The 17,956-nt window shown below is 34.4% G+C and overlaps 3 protein-coding genes across 8 annotated transcripts; 2 read left to right on the forward strand and 1 right to left on the reverse strand.

Moving 5' to 3' along the window:
- The first annotated feature begins 98 nt into the window (after positions 1-98).
- Positions 99-5,610, forward strand: Ilers-m (Isoleucyl-tRNA synthetase, mitochondrial). 2 transcript variants are annotated; one of them, XM_076385763.1, is made up of 16 exons: positions 99-217; positions 339-708; positions 785-907; positions 979-1,126; positions 1,209-1,413; positions 1,481-1,785; positions 1,920-2,086; positions 2,407-2,643; positions 2,759-2,931; positions 3,251-3,389; positions 3,456-3,613; positions 3,698-3,841; positions 3,944-4,157; positions 4,284-4,536; positions 4,611-4,792; positions 4,865-5,610. In XM_076385763.1, the coding sequence occupies exons 2-16, from the start codon at positions 454-456 to the stop codon at positions 5,096-5,098; spliced, it is 2,937 nt and encodes a 978-aa protein (XP_076241878.1). In that variant the 5' UTR covers positions 99-217; positions 339-453; the 3' UTR covers positions 5,099-5,610. The 2 variants fall into 2 exon arrangements, with proteins under 2 accessions (XP_076241878.1, XP_076241877.1); XM_076385762.1 differs by having other exon boundaries at positions 122-217; positions 316-708.
- Positions 5,330-10,905, reverse strand: Grip163 (gamma-tubulin complex component 6). Its single transcript, XM_076385760.1, has 15 exons — positions 10,677-10,905; positions 10,398-10,612; positions 10,086-10,324; positions 9,894-10,023; positions 9,393-9,770; positions 9,199-9,309; positions 8,960-9,130; positions 8,587-8,885; positions 8,286-8,505; positions 7,966-8,197; positions 7,687-7,870; positions 6,293-7,592; positions 5,975-6,184; positions 5,718-5,890; positions 5,330-5,645 (listed from the first exon to the last, which is right to left on the reverse strand). Exons 1-15 carry the CDS (start codon positions 10,873-10,875, stop codon positions 5,330-5,332), a joined length of 4,377 nt encoding a protein of 1,458 aa, XP_076241875.1. The 5' UTR covers positions 10,876-10,905.
- A 320-nt stretch (positions 10,906-11,225) lies between these two features.
- Positions 11,226-17,698, forward strand: Foxk (forkhead box K). 5 transcript variants are annotated; one of them, XM_076385765.1, is made up of 6 exons: positions 11,226-11,560; positions 12,080-12,460; positions 13,151-13,924; positions 14,039-14,298; positions 15,354-15,456; positions 15,539-17,698. In XM_076385765.1, exons 2-6 carry the CDS (start codon positions 12,102-12,104, stop codon positions 15,711-15,713), a joined length of 1,671 nt encoding a protein of 556 aa, XP_076241880.1. In that variant the 5' UTR covers positions 11,226-11,560; positions 12,080-12,101; the 3' UTR covers positions 15,714-17,698. The 5 variants fall into 5 exon arrangements, with proteins under 5 accessions (XP_076241880.1, XP_076241879.1, XP_076241883.1 ...); XM_076385764.1 differs by having other exon boundaries at positions 12,126-12,460; XM_076385768.1 differs by having other exon boundaries at positions 11,226-11,378.
- Positions 17,699-17,956: the final 258 nt, after the last annotated feature.

The raw sequence follows: 17,956 nt of genomic DNA on the forward strand, positions 1-17,956 counted from the left end.
TAGCTGCACGCGAGATAGAAATCGGATCAGTTGGAACGAACCAGAACGGACTAACCTACCTATGTTACTACTTTGGTTCCTTGTTTACCGTTCGTCTGTAATGCTTTCTCTTTCTTATCGAATTTTCATTACAACGCATTCTATTTTGTCGTCTATTCAATTTTAATTGCAAATATCACAAGATCGATGTAATGATTATAATTCTTGCCCGTCAAAGGTACATGCACCTTACGAATATTACTGGTATCTAACAATAAGTATGCGATCGTGCATTTGAACTAAATAATATGCGCGATCGGTCCTTGTTTTTTGTAGCAACAATCATTTTTTGTCAGTAGAATTGCATACGTTTGATAATGAACACACGTGAGATAATATAAGCAACATTGAGCATTAATGTTATAAACGATACTGTTTGATACCTCGCCGGGAACGTTTACACTATAAATTAACATGATGCGTTGTAAACTGGATGTGCTTTTGTGCCATTACAAAATCGTAAATATGTACAAACTGTCAGTTAGTCAGAGGCGAACGTTATTTATATGTCGGAAATTGATGAACAAGCAATTAGTAGATAGTACTGACACACATAACACGTCGAAAAAACAGCATAAATATTCGGATACAGTTTTGCTTCCACGCACGCAATTTCCAGCGCAACTTAATGGTAAAAAAAGGATAGAGAAGGATCAGTACTTGGCAAAGGTAGACAATTCTGGAATAGTGTACCACTGCTTGTTTCTTGTACACATTTGCTCTATTATGATATTTTTTTTATTAGAAATGTGGTTTCTCTGAACTATACGAGTGGCAAAGAAAGAATTTGTCAGCACCAGAATTTGTTCTACATGATGGTCCTCCTTATGCGAATGGAGTTCCTCATATGGGTCATGCCATCAATAAGGTTTTACTTTTGTAGAAGTTTAAAGTCTTAGTATTTTGAATAGTTGTACTTTAATTTCTGCAATACTTCAGATTCTTAAAGATATAACATTGAGAAATCATGTTATGCATGGAAAACGAGTTCATTATGTACCAGGGTGGGATTGCCATGGATTACCAATTGAACTGAAAGCTATTCATAATGTTAATGTACAAGATCCCTTGGAAATTAGAGAAAGAGGTATAACTAATGAACTATAGCATTTTGTATATTTTTTATAGTATTGAATATATACTTAGTTGCTTTTTTTTTGTGGATATAGCTCGAAAATATGCCAAAGAAGCTATAGTCAAACAGAAAGAAGCTTTCCAGTCATGGGGTGTCATGGCTGATTGGAATGAATCTGGGTGTTATTTTACAAATAATCCTTCCTATATAAAAAATCAACTCCATCAATTTATAAAGTTATATGAGAAGGGTATTGTATTTAGGGACTTCATGCCAGTCTATTGGTCTCCCTCTTCCAGGTAGAATACAGTTTGATTAAATTTACCTTTACAGACAGAGAAAGTCTTCAAATATTTTATATTGTAGAACAGCATTAGCAGAATCTGAATTAGAATATAATACAGAGCATCAAAGTAAAGCAGCAATTGTACGTTTATGCATTGCCAATTTCCCTGAAAAATTAAGCTTCTTCAAAGATCGTTCTGTATATGCTCTTATATGGACCACTACACCATGGACTTTAGTGGCTAATCAAGCTCTAGCTTTCTCTCTGAATGCTACTTATTGCTTTGCAGAAGATATTGAAGGAAATGTAAACATAATTAGTGAAGAATTGTTAGAAAACGTTGAATCCAAGATAGGTTCTTTGAGACCAATAATACGTATTGAAGGTAAATTTTATTGTACATTAGAATTTATAAGTTTCTTAGTTTTTATATGATACAAATAGAAATGCAGTATCGAAATAACTGTTACTAAATTTTAATTTTAAAAATATTAATAATAAATGGACATTTTATATTAGGTAAGGAGTTACAGGGAACTATGTATCTTCATCCCTTAAATGAAAAAAAATTACCATTTTTGGCCTCAAATCATGTTACAATGGATAAGGGAACTGGCTTAGTACATATTGCTCCAGCGCATGGTCCAGAGGACTTTCTTGTTGCAATTGAAAATAGTATCCCTATTGTAAGTTGTTTAATACTGTGCACAGCTGGAAAGAAATCACGTGAAAGGAATGCAGGTCTGATTGACTCTACCTCATTTTGAATTAGATGTGCCAGCTCGTCCTTTTGATAATCGAGTATGTCTGTATACTTACGTTTCTCCACTAAAGACGAAATTAGGCATTTGTTACTTATTCGTAGGCAGAACTACACAAATAGGGCCACGTGGAATCAGTAAAATACCCTTCTTGCCTCTATTGTGTCAGTTTCTTTCTTGTTGTGCACACTAACTATTTTTCTATTGTTGCTTCTAATAATGAATAAGATTGCAATATCTTGCAGTTATCCCTTGTGGATATTGAAGGTAAATATACAGAAGCAGCTGGTGTGGAATTCCATGGATTGAACGTATTGACAGAAGGAAATGACAAAATCTTAGATCACCTAGCACAAAATATATTGCATATTGAAAAGTTCACACACAGTTATCCCTATGATTGGCGAACAAAACAACCAGTAGTTATCCGCGCCAGTAATCAGTGGTTTATTGATGTAAATTCTTTGCGACAAAAGATTATTGTAAGTTAGTTTGTTATATTTTTTTTACTAATGTTCAATTGAACATTTAGAATATATATTTATCATTGATAGTGCTTAATAAATACCTAAAATATATTCATTTTGATTGTATAAGGATAATATTTCGGATGTAAAAGTATATCCCGAATGCAATCGAAAATCTTTTACAAATGCTTTAATTGCAAGATTAAAAGAACGACCATATTGGTGTATTTCACGACAACGCTCCTGGGGAGTACCTATACCAGTATTCTACAGTAAAACAACAGGCAAAGTATTAACAAACAGGTATTTCTTACAATGGTATATCTATGGTTGTAAGGTAAAACAGTATAAATTACATATTTTTACTTCCAAGATATTGACATTCAAAATTTTGAACCTTACTTCTGTATTATAGTGTTGCGTTTCATATTCTCGTTATTTTAGGGAGGAGTTTCTGTAATTCAATCTCCTTTTGTTAAAAATACAAATTTTGTATTGTAGATTTCAATTAATGTACGCACTCAAACTTTTTGGAAATGTAACTTACACTGTTCCGTTATATAGCCACAGATATATAATGAGTTATGGTTTTGTTCCTTACTACTTTTCATGTTTCATTTAGAGTATTGGTTGAACGCTTGTGTCATTCAATTGATAAGCATGGTTCAGATTGTTGGTGGAAATGTTCAGTAGAAGAGTTAATAGGATCTGATATAATTAAGGAACAGAATATTGATATAGATGACATTGAAAGGGGAAAGGTATAGCATTTTTTAACTAAAGTAAGTTTTTTATTTCTTGTTTGCTAATGTGAGTATGTTTTTTAGGATATCATGGACATTTGGTTTGACAGTGGTATTTCCTGGTCAGCAGTTTTACCTGAAGGCAAGGCAAACCTTTATTTGGAAGGATATGACCAATTTAATGGATGGTTTCAAACATCTTTGATAACGTCTGTTGCGTTGCAAGAATGTCCGCCTTATCGGTAAATAAAAAAATATATTACACGTGAAAATTATGAATACTGGTCTTATAACGTGTATTTCTTTTTTATGTTTTTATTGTTTAGAGAATTATTTGTGCATGGATTTGCAGTAGATGAAAACTGCGAAAAAATGTCTAAATCGTTAGGAAACGTGGTAAATCCGGAGGAACTTTTACAAGGTGGTTCCAATATGCAAAAAAAGCCAGTTTATGGTGTGGATATCTTAAGGTATAAACTATAGTTGTATAAACATAAATGCAATTAGATCATAATACATTATATTAACATTCATACAGTACTGTACTTTTTTATTTTATGTTACGAATGTAGATGGTGGGTGGCTAGTCATGGATGTCAAAATACACAAGTACCAGTTTCAAAAACATTACTGGATGGATCTAAACAATCTATCAATAGATTACGTTTAATATTACGATTTCTGTTGGGTGTCCTACATCCTGATCATCATAATGTACACTGCAAACCACAATATAAAACTATCGACAGATACATGCTGTACACGTTGTATAGTTATTACAAAAAGGTAAAAAACCATATTTTTCCACTTATGCTTTTTTTGAAATTTATATACTCGAAGGTATCTAATAGTATTTAGTTGTAAATAGTTGTTGAAGATAAAAATAGGACAATAATATTTGTATGTTATTAGATGCAAGAGTACTACAACAATTATGAGTATCATCATGCGAGTAAAGCTATCATGCATTTTATAGCAAATGATGTATCTGGTTTGTACTGCCACTTAATTAAAGACAGACTTTACTGTGATGAAATAACATCTCCAACACGAGCTGCGGCTGTACAAGTTGTAAGAGAAATTTTAATTGTTCTTCTAAGAACTATTGCTCCAGTAGTTCCACATTTAGCAGAAGAAGCATGGTTACATCATCCCGAAAATTCTGGTGAACTGAATTTTTTTTGAGAGATGAAAATATTTATAAGGTACCTTTATATTAATGTGTGTTTGTGATTGCAGAATCAGTACCTTTGCACTATACTACGTATAAGATACCAGATTCTTGGAACGAACCAAAAATTGTAGAATATATGGATGCGGCGCTTCGATTAAGAAGCAATTTGTTAAATATTGTTAGTACCAATACATGGAAATTATCAGTTGTTGTAGACGCTACGAAAGACGATTTTTATTCGCTTTCTGTAAGTATATCTAAATGGTAACTCAGGATAATGAATGTGAAACAATATTTAGTTTACTTTTATTTTATACAGCTTCTGCATGACAAGAGACAGCCATCCTCGTCTGACTTGTGTGAAATTTTACAAGTATCTTCGATAGTACTGATCGAAAACGATACAGTTACAGAAACGCGAATTCAAATAGAGAATATCGATAAAACATTGTGCAGTCGATGCAGAAGATATCTTGAGACTCGAGAAGACGGTTTATGCTCACGTTGTGCTATCGTACTTGCCAAAGATACATCAATATCTGCTACTGTGTAGCAATGTCATAGAAGTCATACTTTTATAAAACGAAAATGATGTCGCACGTTTTGTAAGTTATGTAGTCATGATTTTTGGATGATCGAAATACGATTTATACTTTTCCTATGTAGATAGTTTGAAAAATATTGAAAGATGAAAATAATAGTAATATGAAAAGATTAAAGAACAATGAAAGGTATGACGTATAAGAACAAAAGGAATAAAACGAGAAAGAAATATAATTACTTTTTACTGCTGTGAAGAACTTCCATGATTTTTAGTGGTTAAATTATACAGATGATTTATATTAAGAGAATTCAAGAAATGCATTAAATGTGGTTGATAGCCGCTGGTAGCTAATTTATACGCTATATGCGCCATATATGTGCGTAATTCACAAAATGCTCCATACATTTGTTCCAGCTTCTTAAAATTTGGATGTACATATCCGGTGGATTTAACAATCCAATTTTGAGACCTTAATCTATTATGAAATTTTAAAATAACTTTAAATATATTGTTTAAGCATATTCGGACTTTTTCACCACGAGTATTAAGCATACACCTGAAAAAGGAATAAAAAATAGGTACATATATTTTTAATTATTTCTTGTTGTAAGTGTGGTAAGTTTCTTACCTGGAGAGTATCCGTTTCACGTAGTTTACATGTGACAAGTAAATTTGATCTACTGTTACAGAATTTCCTAAATCTTTCTCAAATTCGGTCCAACTTGCGTACAACACACTGCACGTTAAATAATTATGTAAGGCGTTCATAAATTGAGTCATCGCATGCCTATATAGTTGTAACTATTGAAAAAATTAAAAATTAATTATTAACTTGATTTTCGAAAAATTGGATTCTACTTAGCAACATATATGATATACACATACTTTATGATACTGTTCCGAAGTTGCTACTTTTCGTTTTCTTTTTAGGATATTAAAATCTTCTTGTAACACCCATGAAACTCGACCACTCGTTATTAAAAATTTGAACACTTTTCCATACTGTTGCATGACTGTCTCATCAAGTATAATATTCAAAGGCCAACTTATTTTGTAGTTAAGAGAAAGACAATCCAGTGCGTTTGGATCTGATATCTATAATTTAATTAAATTACAAATAAAATAGCTATTCTTCAAAAGGTATAAACATTTAAAATTTATGGAATCAGAAAAAAAAATATTTAACGAACAACAGAAATTTACGTATAACTCTGCCGGTGTATCTGTCGCTGAAAGGCTGAGAAGTTCCGAGTTGATGTAGACATTATTGAACGAATTAATAAGCGCTCGTTTTAAAAGATTGGTTAACGTTGCAGAATTGAACAGTTCAATAGGTTTTGAGATTTCGTATAAACGAGCGTAAAGAGAATCTGTCAAACTCTTTGCGAATTCTCCATTCAGCAAGAAGAAGTAGCTGCGTAGACTGTGCAAATGTAGCAATAAATTATTTTCTTCCAAAAAATATTTAATAACAGCATTATTGACAAGATGTCTTTGTATATTCAGAGGAATACGAATCGATTTTTCTAAGTAGGCCTGAAGAGAGGTGTGATCAAGTATTTCAACGTCAGTAACGGTTAGAGGAGCAGCTGTTACCGATGTTGAAAATACTGGTTCAGCACGTGCTGTTACGAATAGCTCAGGAAACGTTAACTCCTCTTTTATACCTATAGGTGATTTCATATACGTATAAGGGGAATTCGATAAGTCACTGGTCGAAATTTCTGTGAGGACTTCTGAGTTATGAGCTTGTGAATTAGGAGTCTGTATCGATGAAGTAAAATTATCTGTAAACAATGACATTGGTGTTTCCAAGTCATTGTCTTGATTTAAATTTATTGTATTCTCTTCGCTACTAACTACACTTCGGACTAATTCGTTTGCATTAGGAGTAATCTTGACTTGAACGTCAGGTTCATTATTGTTCGGTGTCATATTTACTTGCAACGTTGTTGTCATATTGTCGAGTTTAGAAACATTTAGAGAAGTGGGCCTTTCAATTGTCGATGTACGATGTTTATAAGTAGGTATATTTTGTAAAATATTATTCGACTCATTTGTAGATGGTGTAATGCACGATTGATCAACATTGCTAACAGCAATTGTTATTGTATTTTTGTCCTGTGAAAATTTTGAGAACATTTTCTCGCTTAATTCTTCTAATCTCTGATTATTTAAGAAATCGCGAAAATCACTTTCCTTATTGTCATTGCTTATAGTTTCACGTTCGTGACTTTGTGTCATATTTCTCTGACTAATTTCAGTTGGTAGTATTCTCGTATCAGACGTAGTTTCATTTAATGCTTGACAGGACATTCTTGCATAATTTTTATTTTCATCTTCAAATGCAGCTGGAGTTTCAATCCGCGGATTCTGTTCTGTGGTAGTTAAGGCATGGACTCTTTTATCATAAAATGTCATTCTTTTAACGCGCCATTGAGAACGTATACAACGTTTATCAACATCGTTCATAAGAGTTTCATAATAATTTATGATGCTTGTTCTGAAATTAAAAACCTTAATTAAAATGTTTTTATACAAATAGAAATACAACTATAATTTGTATTTGTTTGAATACTAAGCACAGTTCACAATACCGTTCAATATGTAGCAAATTTTCTTGCATAGCATTTTCTCTTTTATCGTCTTCGTTTTGTCTAAATATCTTATTCGACGCTTCACTTTCTTTTCTCCGCTGATGCATTAACGACTGTTCTTTCAAACTTGCCAAAAGATCACGTTTTGTTTGCGCTGCTTTCTTAAGTGCATCTTCTCGTTCCGCTGAAGATATTTTAGGTAAATAATATAAAACATTGTTTTTGCTTTATTTTATTAATACCATTTATATTTGTTCTCAGACAAAAGGGCCTACTTACCACGAATTCTTAGCAATGTATTACGTTGACCGCGAATAACAAATTCTGCCATTTCTTTTTCTAATTGTTTTCTATTTGAAATAGCTGTAGCAAGCGAAAATATTGGGCCGAGGGCAAATTTACCCTTTTCCTCGTATTCTCGACATCTCGATGACTGTTCATGCAGTGCAGTTACACTTAAGCAAACTTTTACTTCAGGCTGCTCAGTTATAGAGATATGGCACACGGGATTCTAAATTCTCATTTAAGTTAGTACAATATAATCAATATTATAAGTAATTATATAATATTTTGTATCCTCTTCTTTCATAAATGTTTACCTTGGAATCACAGATTCTTAGAAGACGTACTGTTTTCCCACATTGTAGAATTGATTCTGTTAAATCACTTAAAAAACCTGGAATTGCTTCATTGCAAACAGTAAAACTTTTTGTCCAAAATTTGTGACCTCTATTACGTAAATACTGTGAACGTGTTTTAATCATAAATTCTCCATAAATATCGTCGCATATTCCTTCAAACATCCATTTTTGTAAAAATCTATAAATAAGTAAAATTTGTTATGCTATAAATGCAAAACACAAGGAGAAATACTTTTCCTGCTTTCGTAAAAATACATACTGAAAATAAACTTCACAGCAAGATTTTAATAAAGAATAAAATACTAAAGCAACTCTATTATCTGTCACTTTTATAGCTTCATTGTAGATTCTAGTAAGGATACCATTTCCTTCTTTCAGCGCGTACTGATTCTCTTTGTAAGGTTTGCAAAATTCAGCAACCTTAATAATTAATACAGCAACTGGACGTACTTTCAGAAATGTCTGTAATATTCCCTCTGTCTTATTTTTACGAGAAAAAATTTTTTGGAGTGCTGCTTGATAATAAAGTAGTAATTCTTTGATACTTGTACACATTGCCTACGGAATATCAATCAGAAATAAATTCATAAAGTTCTATAATTTTTAATATTTTGTAAAATTTAAATTCAAACCTTAAATATAAGTCCTTCTTGTATTTGTTTTCCATTTTGTATATTCGGCGTAACAAAATGTGATAAAAATTTGAAGCAATTACCCCAATTAATAGCTTCTTGACATGTTTCTTCCAATGTTTCTGAACATACACCATGTACATTAATATTTTTTCGTAAGGTAAATCCTGTCTAAGAAATTAAAATTAATTGTACAGTACACTTATTAATTAAATTTATTAATTAACTCTAATACATACTGTATGTATATATGCAAATGTGTCTGATTCTATACCAAGTAACATTGATCTCATATTGGTAGCAAATTGTTCAATAGAAATTTCCTCCAATAGTTGTACAGAGTTCATAATCTATATTCAATAAGTAAATGAAAGTGTAAGTACAAGCAACGACAAAACAGTTATTTGTAAAATAATTAATATGCAAATTTTACCTTTTCTGGTAACAATGACAAACTACTTGTTTGTCTGATTTTGGCCAAATGTACTATTGCAGCTGGTAAATCAGTCATGAATAATGATTCCTTTACTGCTTGCATCTCCCCAAAATATTCCCATGTGCGGTATTCTATAGCAGTTTCAGTAGTAATATCAACTTGGTCCCATATATGATTCCAAGTACTTGTACTATAATTTAATTCATTAATAACACTGTGATTAGAAGATTTCCATGTATTGTCTGTGACACTTTCGTTTTCTATGATAATTGTTTCTGTATGCGTAGAGGGAAGATTTGTGTAACTTGTTATAGCTGGTTCTTTGTCCCGTGGAAATACATGTTCAATTTTATCTTCATCTTCATCTCCATATGTCTGTAGTAAGAAACCAATTATAAATTTTTTATTATTTTTAGCTTTTCATATGATTTTACATCCTATTTCTATATTTTTTTACATATAAGAACAGTATAGTTTAATTTGAAAATTTTTCCTTACCACTATTTCTTGTGGAATATGTGTATCCAAAATTGAAGTACTTGTAAAATGTAGATTTGGAGATGTTAGTGCCTGCATTGACACTGTATCGAATGCATGGGAAGACATAAAACTAGGAGCATCCAACATGCTATGATGTAAGAATAACATTAAGAGTAATTTAGAATTAGAAAGAATTTTTATATAACTTACCCCATAGATTCAATGCCAATGGCACTTGTTGATTTTATTGCTCCATATAGCAAAGGTAATTCATTCATAACAGCTACAGGTGTTGCATGTGTAATTTGAAACCTTTGTGGTTCTAAAGTTGCTTCAAGTTTATCTGATAATATGAAACATTCCATAGGATACATTTGGTACATAGGTACCTTATTGGAATAACTAATTTCAGGTAAAGCAGAGTTTGGTTTGCCATAGTAAAATATATTCTAAAATGTTCAATAAAATATTTTGAAAAACATAAAATTTGATATATTTCTTGCTCAACAATTTTAAACTTACTGTTATCGGTTCAGGACTAACACTCAAATCTTTCAATTGTATTAGTAATTGCAACACAGAACAAACTGATGTTTCTAAAGAAGAAGAATCTTGAAGATCTTGCAAGAGCTGTTCTAATGTATCAGCATCGTATGAACGTCTTAATCCTACTCTTAACATAAAGACATATTTCTGTAGTTCCACTATTGGATCCCTTTTTTCAAGTTCCGTACCATCTATTTATGAAAATAGAAAGAAATCAATACATACAAATCTGTAAGACTAATGTATTAATACTACCTTGACTACGAGCTGATACATCAGTCTTCTTTAGTAATATTTCAAAAGCCCTCGTCCGAAGACGTTTAACTCTCTTGTTGTCATAATCGTAATCGTAAGTAAATTGAGTGTTCTGATGAGGAGGACGATACCTTTCTAATATATGTTTGCTTAATTCGGTTATGAGACCATAAATATCAGCATCGTTATTGGCATTCATGATTATGAGTGCTGGTAATTTTTGAACTTAATTAAGCCACGAAATTACCGAGCATGATATAATTAGCAAAGATTTTTCCACAGAACTTGCATGTTTTACATCTTTAACCATTGTCACAGTCGTACATAAAAGTACGTTATATGTGTCACACAAACAGTTTGACTTAACCACTTCTATTGATCAGATCGACATATTTGATACTGCAAATAATATTATTCCGTTAAGTATATTTTTTATAAAAACCGACATGAATAATCTTTTCCAGGATAAGTTTCGACATCATGAAGAAAAAAGGCACCATCATGTTTCACTTTATTTTATTTGATATTTTTATACATTCAAATGCAAAACTACACGCGCGTTTACGTCACGTGGTATCTTTCTAGGTTTTCGAATCGAAAGTAAACCGGAAGATAAAGTATATATGTTTGTTTATTAATTGTTCATTCGCAATTGCTGCTGATAAACAACTTGAACATACTATTTAGTAAAACTGACAGACAGTACGTATAAGAAAGGAGAAGACATCAAATATTGTTAAATACACGTGGATTGAGTGTTTCATTAAAATCACCGAAAAAAGCCGCATGTTTACTAACTTATTGTAACCCCTTAAAGTGAATCGGTTATACAGGAACGAACGTATATGCTCACATGTTCATTTAACGTGTTCGCATCCTTTGAGGTAAGAGTAACAGTTTTGTAATCAAATTGGTAACTTTTATTTATATCATTGCATCATTCTTTAAATATATTCAATTTGTCGCATTAACATTTGTGGCAGTCAATAAAATTAGTCAGTCGGTCGATCAGTCGGTCAGTCGATCAATCGAACGATCGATCGATCGATTGCTCGATCGGTTGGTCGTTGGGCCGGTTGGTGAATTTGTGGGTTAATTCGTTAGTTTATCGCATCATTTGATGTTTCCTGGATTTTTCCGCGATTGTTAGTACTTGTCAGTGTCAGCCCGCACTCGATCCCCTTAAACCCTAATTCTCAATCTTCCTCTCATCTTCCGTGCAAACATTTCTTAGCTTGTGATTCGGCGTCGTTTCTTCCCCCGGTAGAACACAGTTACTAACTTGTTCGTTTTCTATCCGTGCGTCTATGTATCTAGTTATCTTCTCGGTTATCTGTCTGTATATCTCTATCTATATCTATCTGTCTACCTCTCCTTTTTCTCTCTCTCATTCTATTTCGAAGGAGGGTTCGCTCACTTGGTGCTATGTCTACGTACTCTCGTACTCAGGAGAGCGACGCGTGGGCCCTTCTGGCACTGAAGTCGGCACCGGCCAGTCCGACGAAGATGCAGTGGAACCCGGAGGCAAAAGGTGCACCGATTGCACGGCTCGAGGGTCGCGAGTTCGAGTATATGGTTAGACAGCGACGTATCACTATCGGGCGTAACAGCAGCAAGGGTGAGGTCGACGTCAACATGGGCCACTCCAGCTTTATCTCACGACGACACCTCGAAATCTTCTATGATCACCCGTTTTTCTTTATGATCTGCAATGGTAAAAATGGTGTTTTCGTCGATGGAGTCTTTCAACGAAAAGGCGCGCCTGCCTTTCAGTTACCAAAGACGTAAGACATATTTCGAGCATTTTATTAAACCGACTTAACCTTTCTCGCACGTTTCTCGCATGCTCCTTGCAGATTCCCCGTAAACTTTTCCATGGCCTTCAGTGCTACCATTCCGTGCAAGTTAAGCTTAGTTGCTTTTATTTTTTAACAGTCTTTCTGAAATCGAATTATGATATTATATTTGCCAGTATTAAATGACCGCCTTATTCTTTTTTGTAGGAAATTTCTTTAGATGATGTGTTTCAATTGTACAGGGTGAGCACAAAGTCTCTATCTAATTACAAAATTTAGTGAAGTAAAAATCATATCTGCGAAAAGCAAATGATTTGAGAACATTGGTTGCATTAACTCAGAAAGTTCTTTTTTTTTCAATTTCAATTGTTAATGTTGACAAGTTGAAGGCACAAATAAGATCTGCTGCGGCAACTGTGACTCAAGATATCTTAACTGAAACATGGCCAGAGATCATATATAAACTGAATGTATTACCAATAATAAATTAAACAGATGTGGAAGTTTAACTATTTCTTTATTGCTAAAGGAATTTTTGTAATCAGTTAAAGACTTTATGTTTACTTTGTATAATGTTCATTACTATTTGGTGCTATTATTTTGATAAGTCTTATTAATTTTTTTTTCTTCATTTGTTGATAATATTCATTATCTTATGAGTATTTGTCATTATTCCAGGTGTACATTCAGATTCCCAAGTACAAATATAAGGCTTGTATTTCAGTCGTTAGTCGATGAACAAGAACAAAGTAATGTACGTGTACCTTCTCCACCAAAACAAAGGGCTCCATTGCCACCACTACGCATTAATATTCCCGATGCAGGATATAGTAGTCCATTTCCTTCCCCAACTGGGACTATCAGTGCTGCTAATTCTTGTCCTGCTAGTCCACGTGCTGGACAAGGAAGAAGAAACATATCAGCGGACCTTCAAATGGTGGCAGTCTACGCAGCTGCTGTTGCTAACGATCCACAGAACTCTGGTTTGGAAAGGCACGATGGAGGGCAAAGTTCTAGTAGACAGATAAGTCCCGAGCCTTGTGTCGAATCGCGCTACAGGAGTGGAAACAATACTGGACCAAACGGTACAACTGCACATTGTAGTCCACCAAAGGATGATTCTAAACCACCATATTCCTATGCGCAATTAATCGTTCAAGCGATAGCGTCTGCGGCAGATAAACAGCTCACTTTATCTGGCATTTATTCCTACATTACCAAGAATTATCCGTACTACAGAACTGCAGATAAAGGATGGCAGAATTCTATAAGGCATAACCTTTCACTAAACCGTTATTTTATCAAAGTACCAAGAAGTCAAGAAGAACCAGGGAAGGGTTCTTTTTGGAGAATAGATCCTCAATCTGAAGCTAAACTTATAGAACAAGCTTTCAGGCGAAGAAGACAACGTGGTGTACCCTGTTTCCGAGCTCCCTTCGGACTTTCGTCCAGGTATACGAATCTTAATCTTAAAGAATTTTGTATAAACATATTTTTGTCTATCTTAATAGGTATTCAAAGTATTAATTGATTGACTGATTTAAATGTATATTTGGAAATATTTAGGAGCGCACCTGCTTCGCCGTCTCATGTAGGAATCAGTGGTTTGATGACACCAGAATGTCTTAGTAGAGAAGCCTCTCCAGGGCCAGAATCTTATCCAGATAGTTCTGTACCTTCACCAGCCGGTCAATTGACCAGTCAGTCTGCGCCAGGATCGCCAGGTCATCCATATGCACCTTCAAGTCAGTCATCTCATAAGGGTCGTTTAATGCAGCAAATTACTGTCGTTACAAACGGCGTTACCGGTGATACGAGCAGAGAAGGTAATTCTTGCTTTTTTCTTTCTTTTCTTGAATATTGTCACCTTTTACAGGGTGTACCAAACAATATGGGAAATTTTTGGGAGTAGATTTTAGACACGCAGAAACGTTTAGTTTATGCGCTATTTGAGTCTTTTAGAAGCCAAACTGATCAACTTCACTTTTTGTAAAAATTTCATTTTTGTCGCCAAAGCGCGTGACTAATAGTCAACTTTTTAAAAGCTGAAAAATTTACCTATATAATTACATCTATTGTCATACAATAATAAAATTATGTATGATTGATAAATAACATTTACCATAATTCAAAGCTACTTTGACAAGTTTTAAGTTCTGAATCTATAATTCAATATCTTAGGAACAAAGTCAAACATCTCTTGAGCAATTTATTATAGTAGATTCCTTTGGTTGTTTATTTCGATACATTACTTTATCATATCGCTGCTTCGTGTTTTATGGTGTTGATCCATTTGGTACCTGAACAGCTCATTCTATATTCCGTGCGGTGTGATATCTTTTTTAAGATCCATAACCATGTGCTACTCATTTAAAAGGTCGGAATATCTCTGGACCTAGTAGGATCTTAAAGCGGATAGCACAGTGTGTAGGCAAACAATAGGCCAGCGTTTTACGTTATATCGAATAGCGAATAACTAAAAACCTAAGCGTTTCCGGCGCTATACGTCTACGTTAACTCTTTTTAACGTTTACGTACTGTCCGTCTACGAGAAGACTAGCGAAACGACATAGGGGTCAGGAACATCACCATCTGTCTCGTTCTCTCGACACGATCCGTTGTCGGTCTTCGTCGCATCTTTCAGCCGATACGGACAATACGTATAACGGCAGGTCGATGTGTTAGAACTTCTGAACTAGAGAGGGGATTTAAACGCCAATGAGGCCCACATTCCTTTGCATAGCCTTCTTCTCGCGGACGGACAGTATGTAACATCTACCCTACAAATCCCACATTTTTTAATACACTCTGCATAATATTTCTTTCTTTAATTATTAATCATTTATTCATCACTTGACATGTTATCTGATTTTGTTTGCAGACAAATATGTTGTATCTGGAAATGCTACAGAAGAGCATTCTCTTTCCCCAGCTGGGCAGTACAGTCCGGCTCCCGTTATCGTACAAACCACGTACAATTACAGGTGTGTATTAACTTGGAATTCCATTCGAGTTTTTTAAATCTCTGGATCTATTTGTTGATGCTGATAGTTATTTTATGTCTAGTGGAAGCTTTATTGGTCCCGACGCAGGCGTCGGAGTTACAAAACGCTCGCACGAAGAATCGGATAGTTCTCCAGGTTCACCAGCACCACTTGCTATTGTCGAAAGCCCTGAGCCATTAGATCATCAACAACCGCAGACGAAACGTCAACGCATTCATGAAATGGATGACCATTGAATCGTTGTGTCCTAAGTTTCCGTTACGTAGGACATTTGTTACATCGTGCTATTCGCTCATCGTCGAATATATCTGCACGCGCGTGTACCTCATACCTGCTCATGTGTACGTTCGCAAACGCGCGTACACTTTTGTATCCAAACTTCTCGGATCCACGCCCATATCTATGCCACGTCTGAATCTGCATACATCCTCATTGTCGTACGCGCGCGTCCGAACACGTACATATATACGTACACCCAATGATGTACTTTCGTTCATTTTAATACATGCTGATTACTTTAGCCTGCGTACGATGAATATTCGATCCAGTTCATTGTTTAATACCACAAGTGGATCACTTGCAAGGAAGATGAAAAGACAAGATTATGCTCCCTCTTCGCGTTTCAATTTTATTTCGGCCTCCAGATTTAGTCAAATCTAACTACATTTCGTACTTGCGTCATCGATAGTATATACGTGAAAGTACACTAAGCATGTCTCGAAATAGGTGAGGCAAATCGAAAAGATGTGATACTTCTATTAAAAGAAAAGGAAAAATAAGAAACAATTATTTTTTCAGGAGGTATCACCTGTTTTCAGCTTGTCCACAATCTTTTGACATGGCGTATGTATATGCACATATGTATGTATGTATGTATATACACGTGAACGCGTATGTGTACATAAATGCGTATAAACATATTTTATTGAAAGCTTCGTATCTTTGACGTACGATGTATGCACGGGGAGACGGCGAGAGCTTTTGCCTACTTGTACAGGGAAGTTATCCTTGTAAAATTACTTTATGTAAAAAGCAAAGCATCTTGAATGAAGTCATATCGTGATATATTTAAACATTTGACAAATGTCGACAGGAGGAAACGAGAACACTATCGAATTGACACAGCTCGCGTCGGTCCCCTCGGTGCAGGAAAGAAAGGAAATTGTGTATCCTGATATGTTAATATATTGGTAAGTGAAATTTTTGTAGTAACTTACTGAAAGCTATGACGTTTTTGTCATAAACAACTTTCAGGATCGAGTCATCGTACATTTTTTCGTTTCACGGATCGACACGGTCGGATGCATCATCGTAGTCATGTTTCAATCTTACGTTAAACGTTGTTAAGCATGCAATCAGGTGTCTAGATTATTTTAGAGGAGGGATGATCGTCGCCTTTTCATTCTTAAAATTCGTTTGTTTGGTCGAACGATCAAATTGATTTGTTGCTATTCCCCGAGATACTCGTGAACTATAAACACGAACCGTAGATTGTAGCTCTGCGTACGATTCTGCAAAAATATTTCTATTTAAAGAAAAAGCAATACTTCTTTGCTGAATATGTCGATCGAAATTTCTTTCTGACGTGCCTGTTTATCTCATAAAGAACTTATTAACGTACTATAATCATACAGGAAAAGGTGATAGTATTTTTGTTGCCACTTGTAAATAAACTCTTGAACGAATATCTACCGCTTCGAACTGTTTCCATCTGTATTGACGCGCGTCTTTCCAGACTTTCAAGTATACATATAACGCATCGTCTACGTACTATTGAAGAGCGAGGCGAAAAGAATAAAACTCGAGAGACGAAGCGACTCGTTAACATCGCGCTTTCAAGAAAGTCAAAAGCTTTAACCATAACTAACGATTGTTTGCTTTCGCAGCTTGAAAACCAAATAATCGAAGACATTACTGTAGTTTTATAAAATATAGAATTATCTTTTGAAGTTATTCGGAAGAATCGTAACTTTGTAAGTTGGTCGTTAAGTCTAACCCAACCGACGATCTACAATGATTCTTTTCCAAGTTTCTCTTCTTCGTGGAGTAACTTCATTGCACTAGTTCAATGAATAGTAATCGATCTTTCCGAAATTCGGAAAGGGATACACGTACTTCAGGTGCGCGCTTAGAGCGATACAATTGAGACTAGAAAATTGTGTAGAGTTTCGTTGTCCATTACTGTATATCAGAAATGAAATAAACGATATCCCGTTTTTCATCGAGCGAATAATATATTAACGAGACGCAGTCGTTTCACGAGATAAACGTTTTTTGCTAATGCAAAAATTGCTAATGATCTACCTCCTTTCTCCTCTGTTCATCTGTTCTCCATTTCCCCCGTTCTTAATTCAGTTCGCAAATATTCGCCGCTTGACGTCACTTGCTAGAACTATTCAAACTTCAATGAAATACGAACGTGCCCTAGAGAAAAAACAAAGTTATCCCCGCTAGATTCGCAAGAGTTGGCGAATTAGCC

Source organism: Calliopsis andreniformis, chromosome 9 (genome assembly GCF_051401765.1).
Source record: "Calliopsis andreniformis isolate RMS-2024a chromosome 9, iyCalAndr_principal, whole genome shotgun sequence".
Taxonomy (NCBI): domain Eukaryota; kingdom Metazoa; phylum Arthropoda; class Insecta; order Hymenoptera; family Andrenidae; genus Calliopsis; species Calliopsis andreniformis.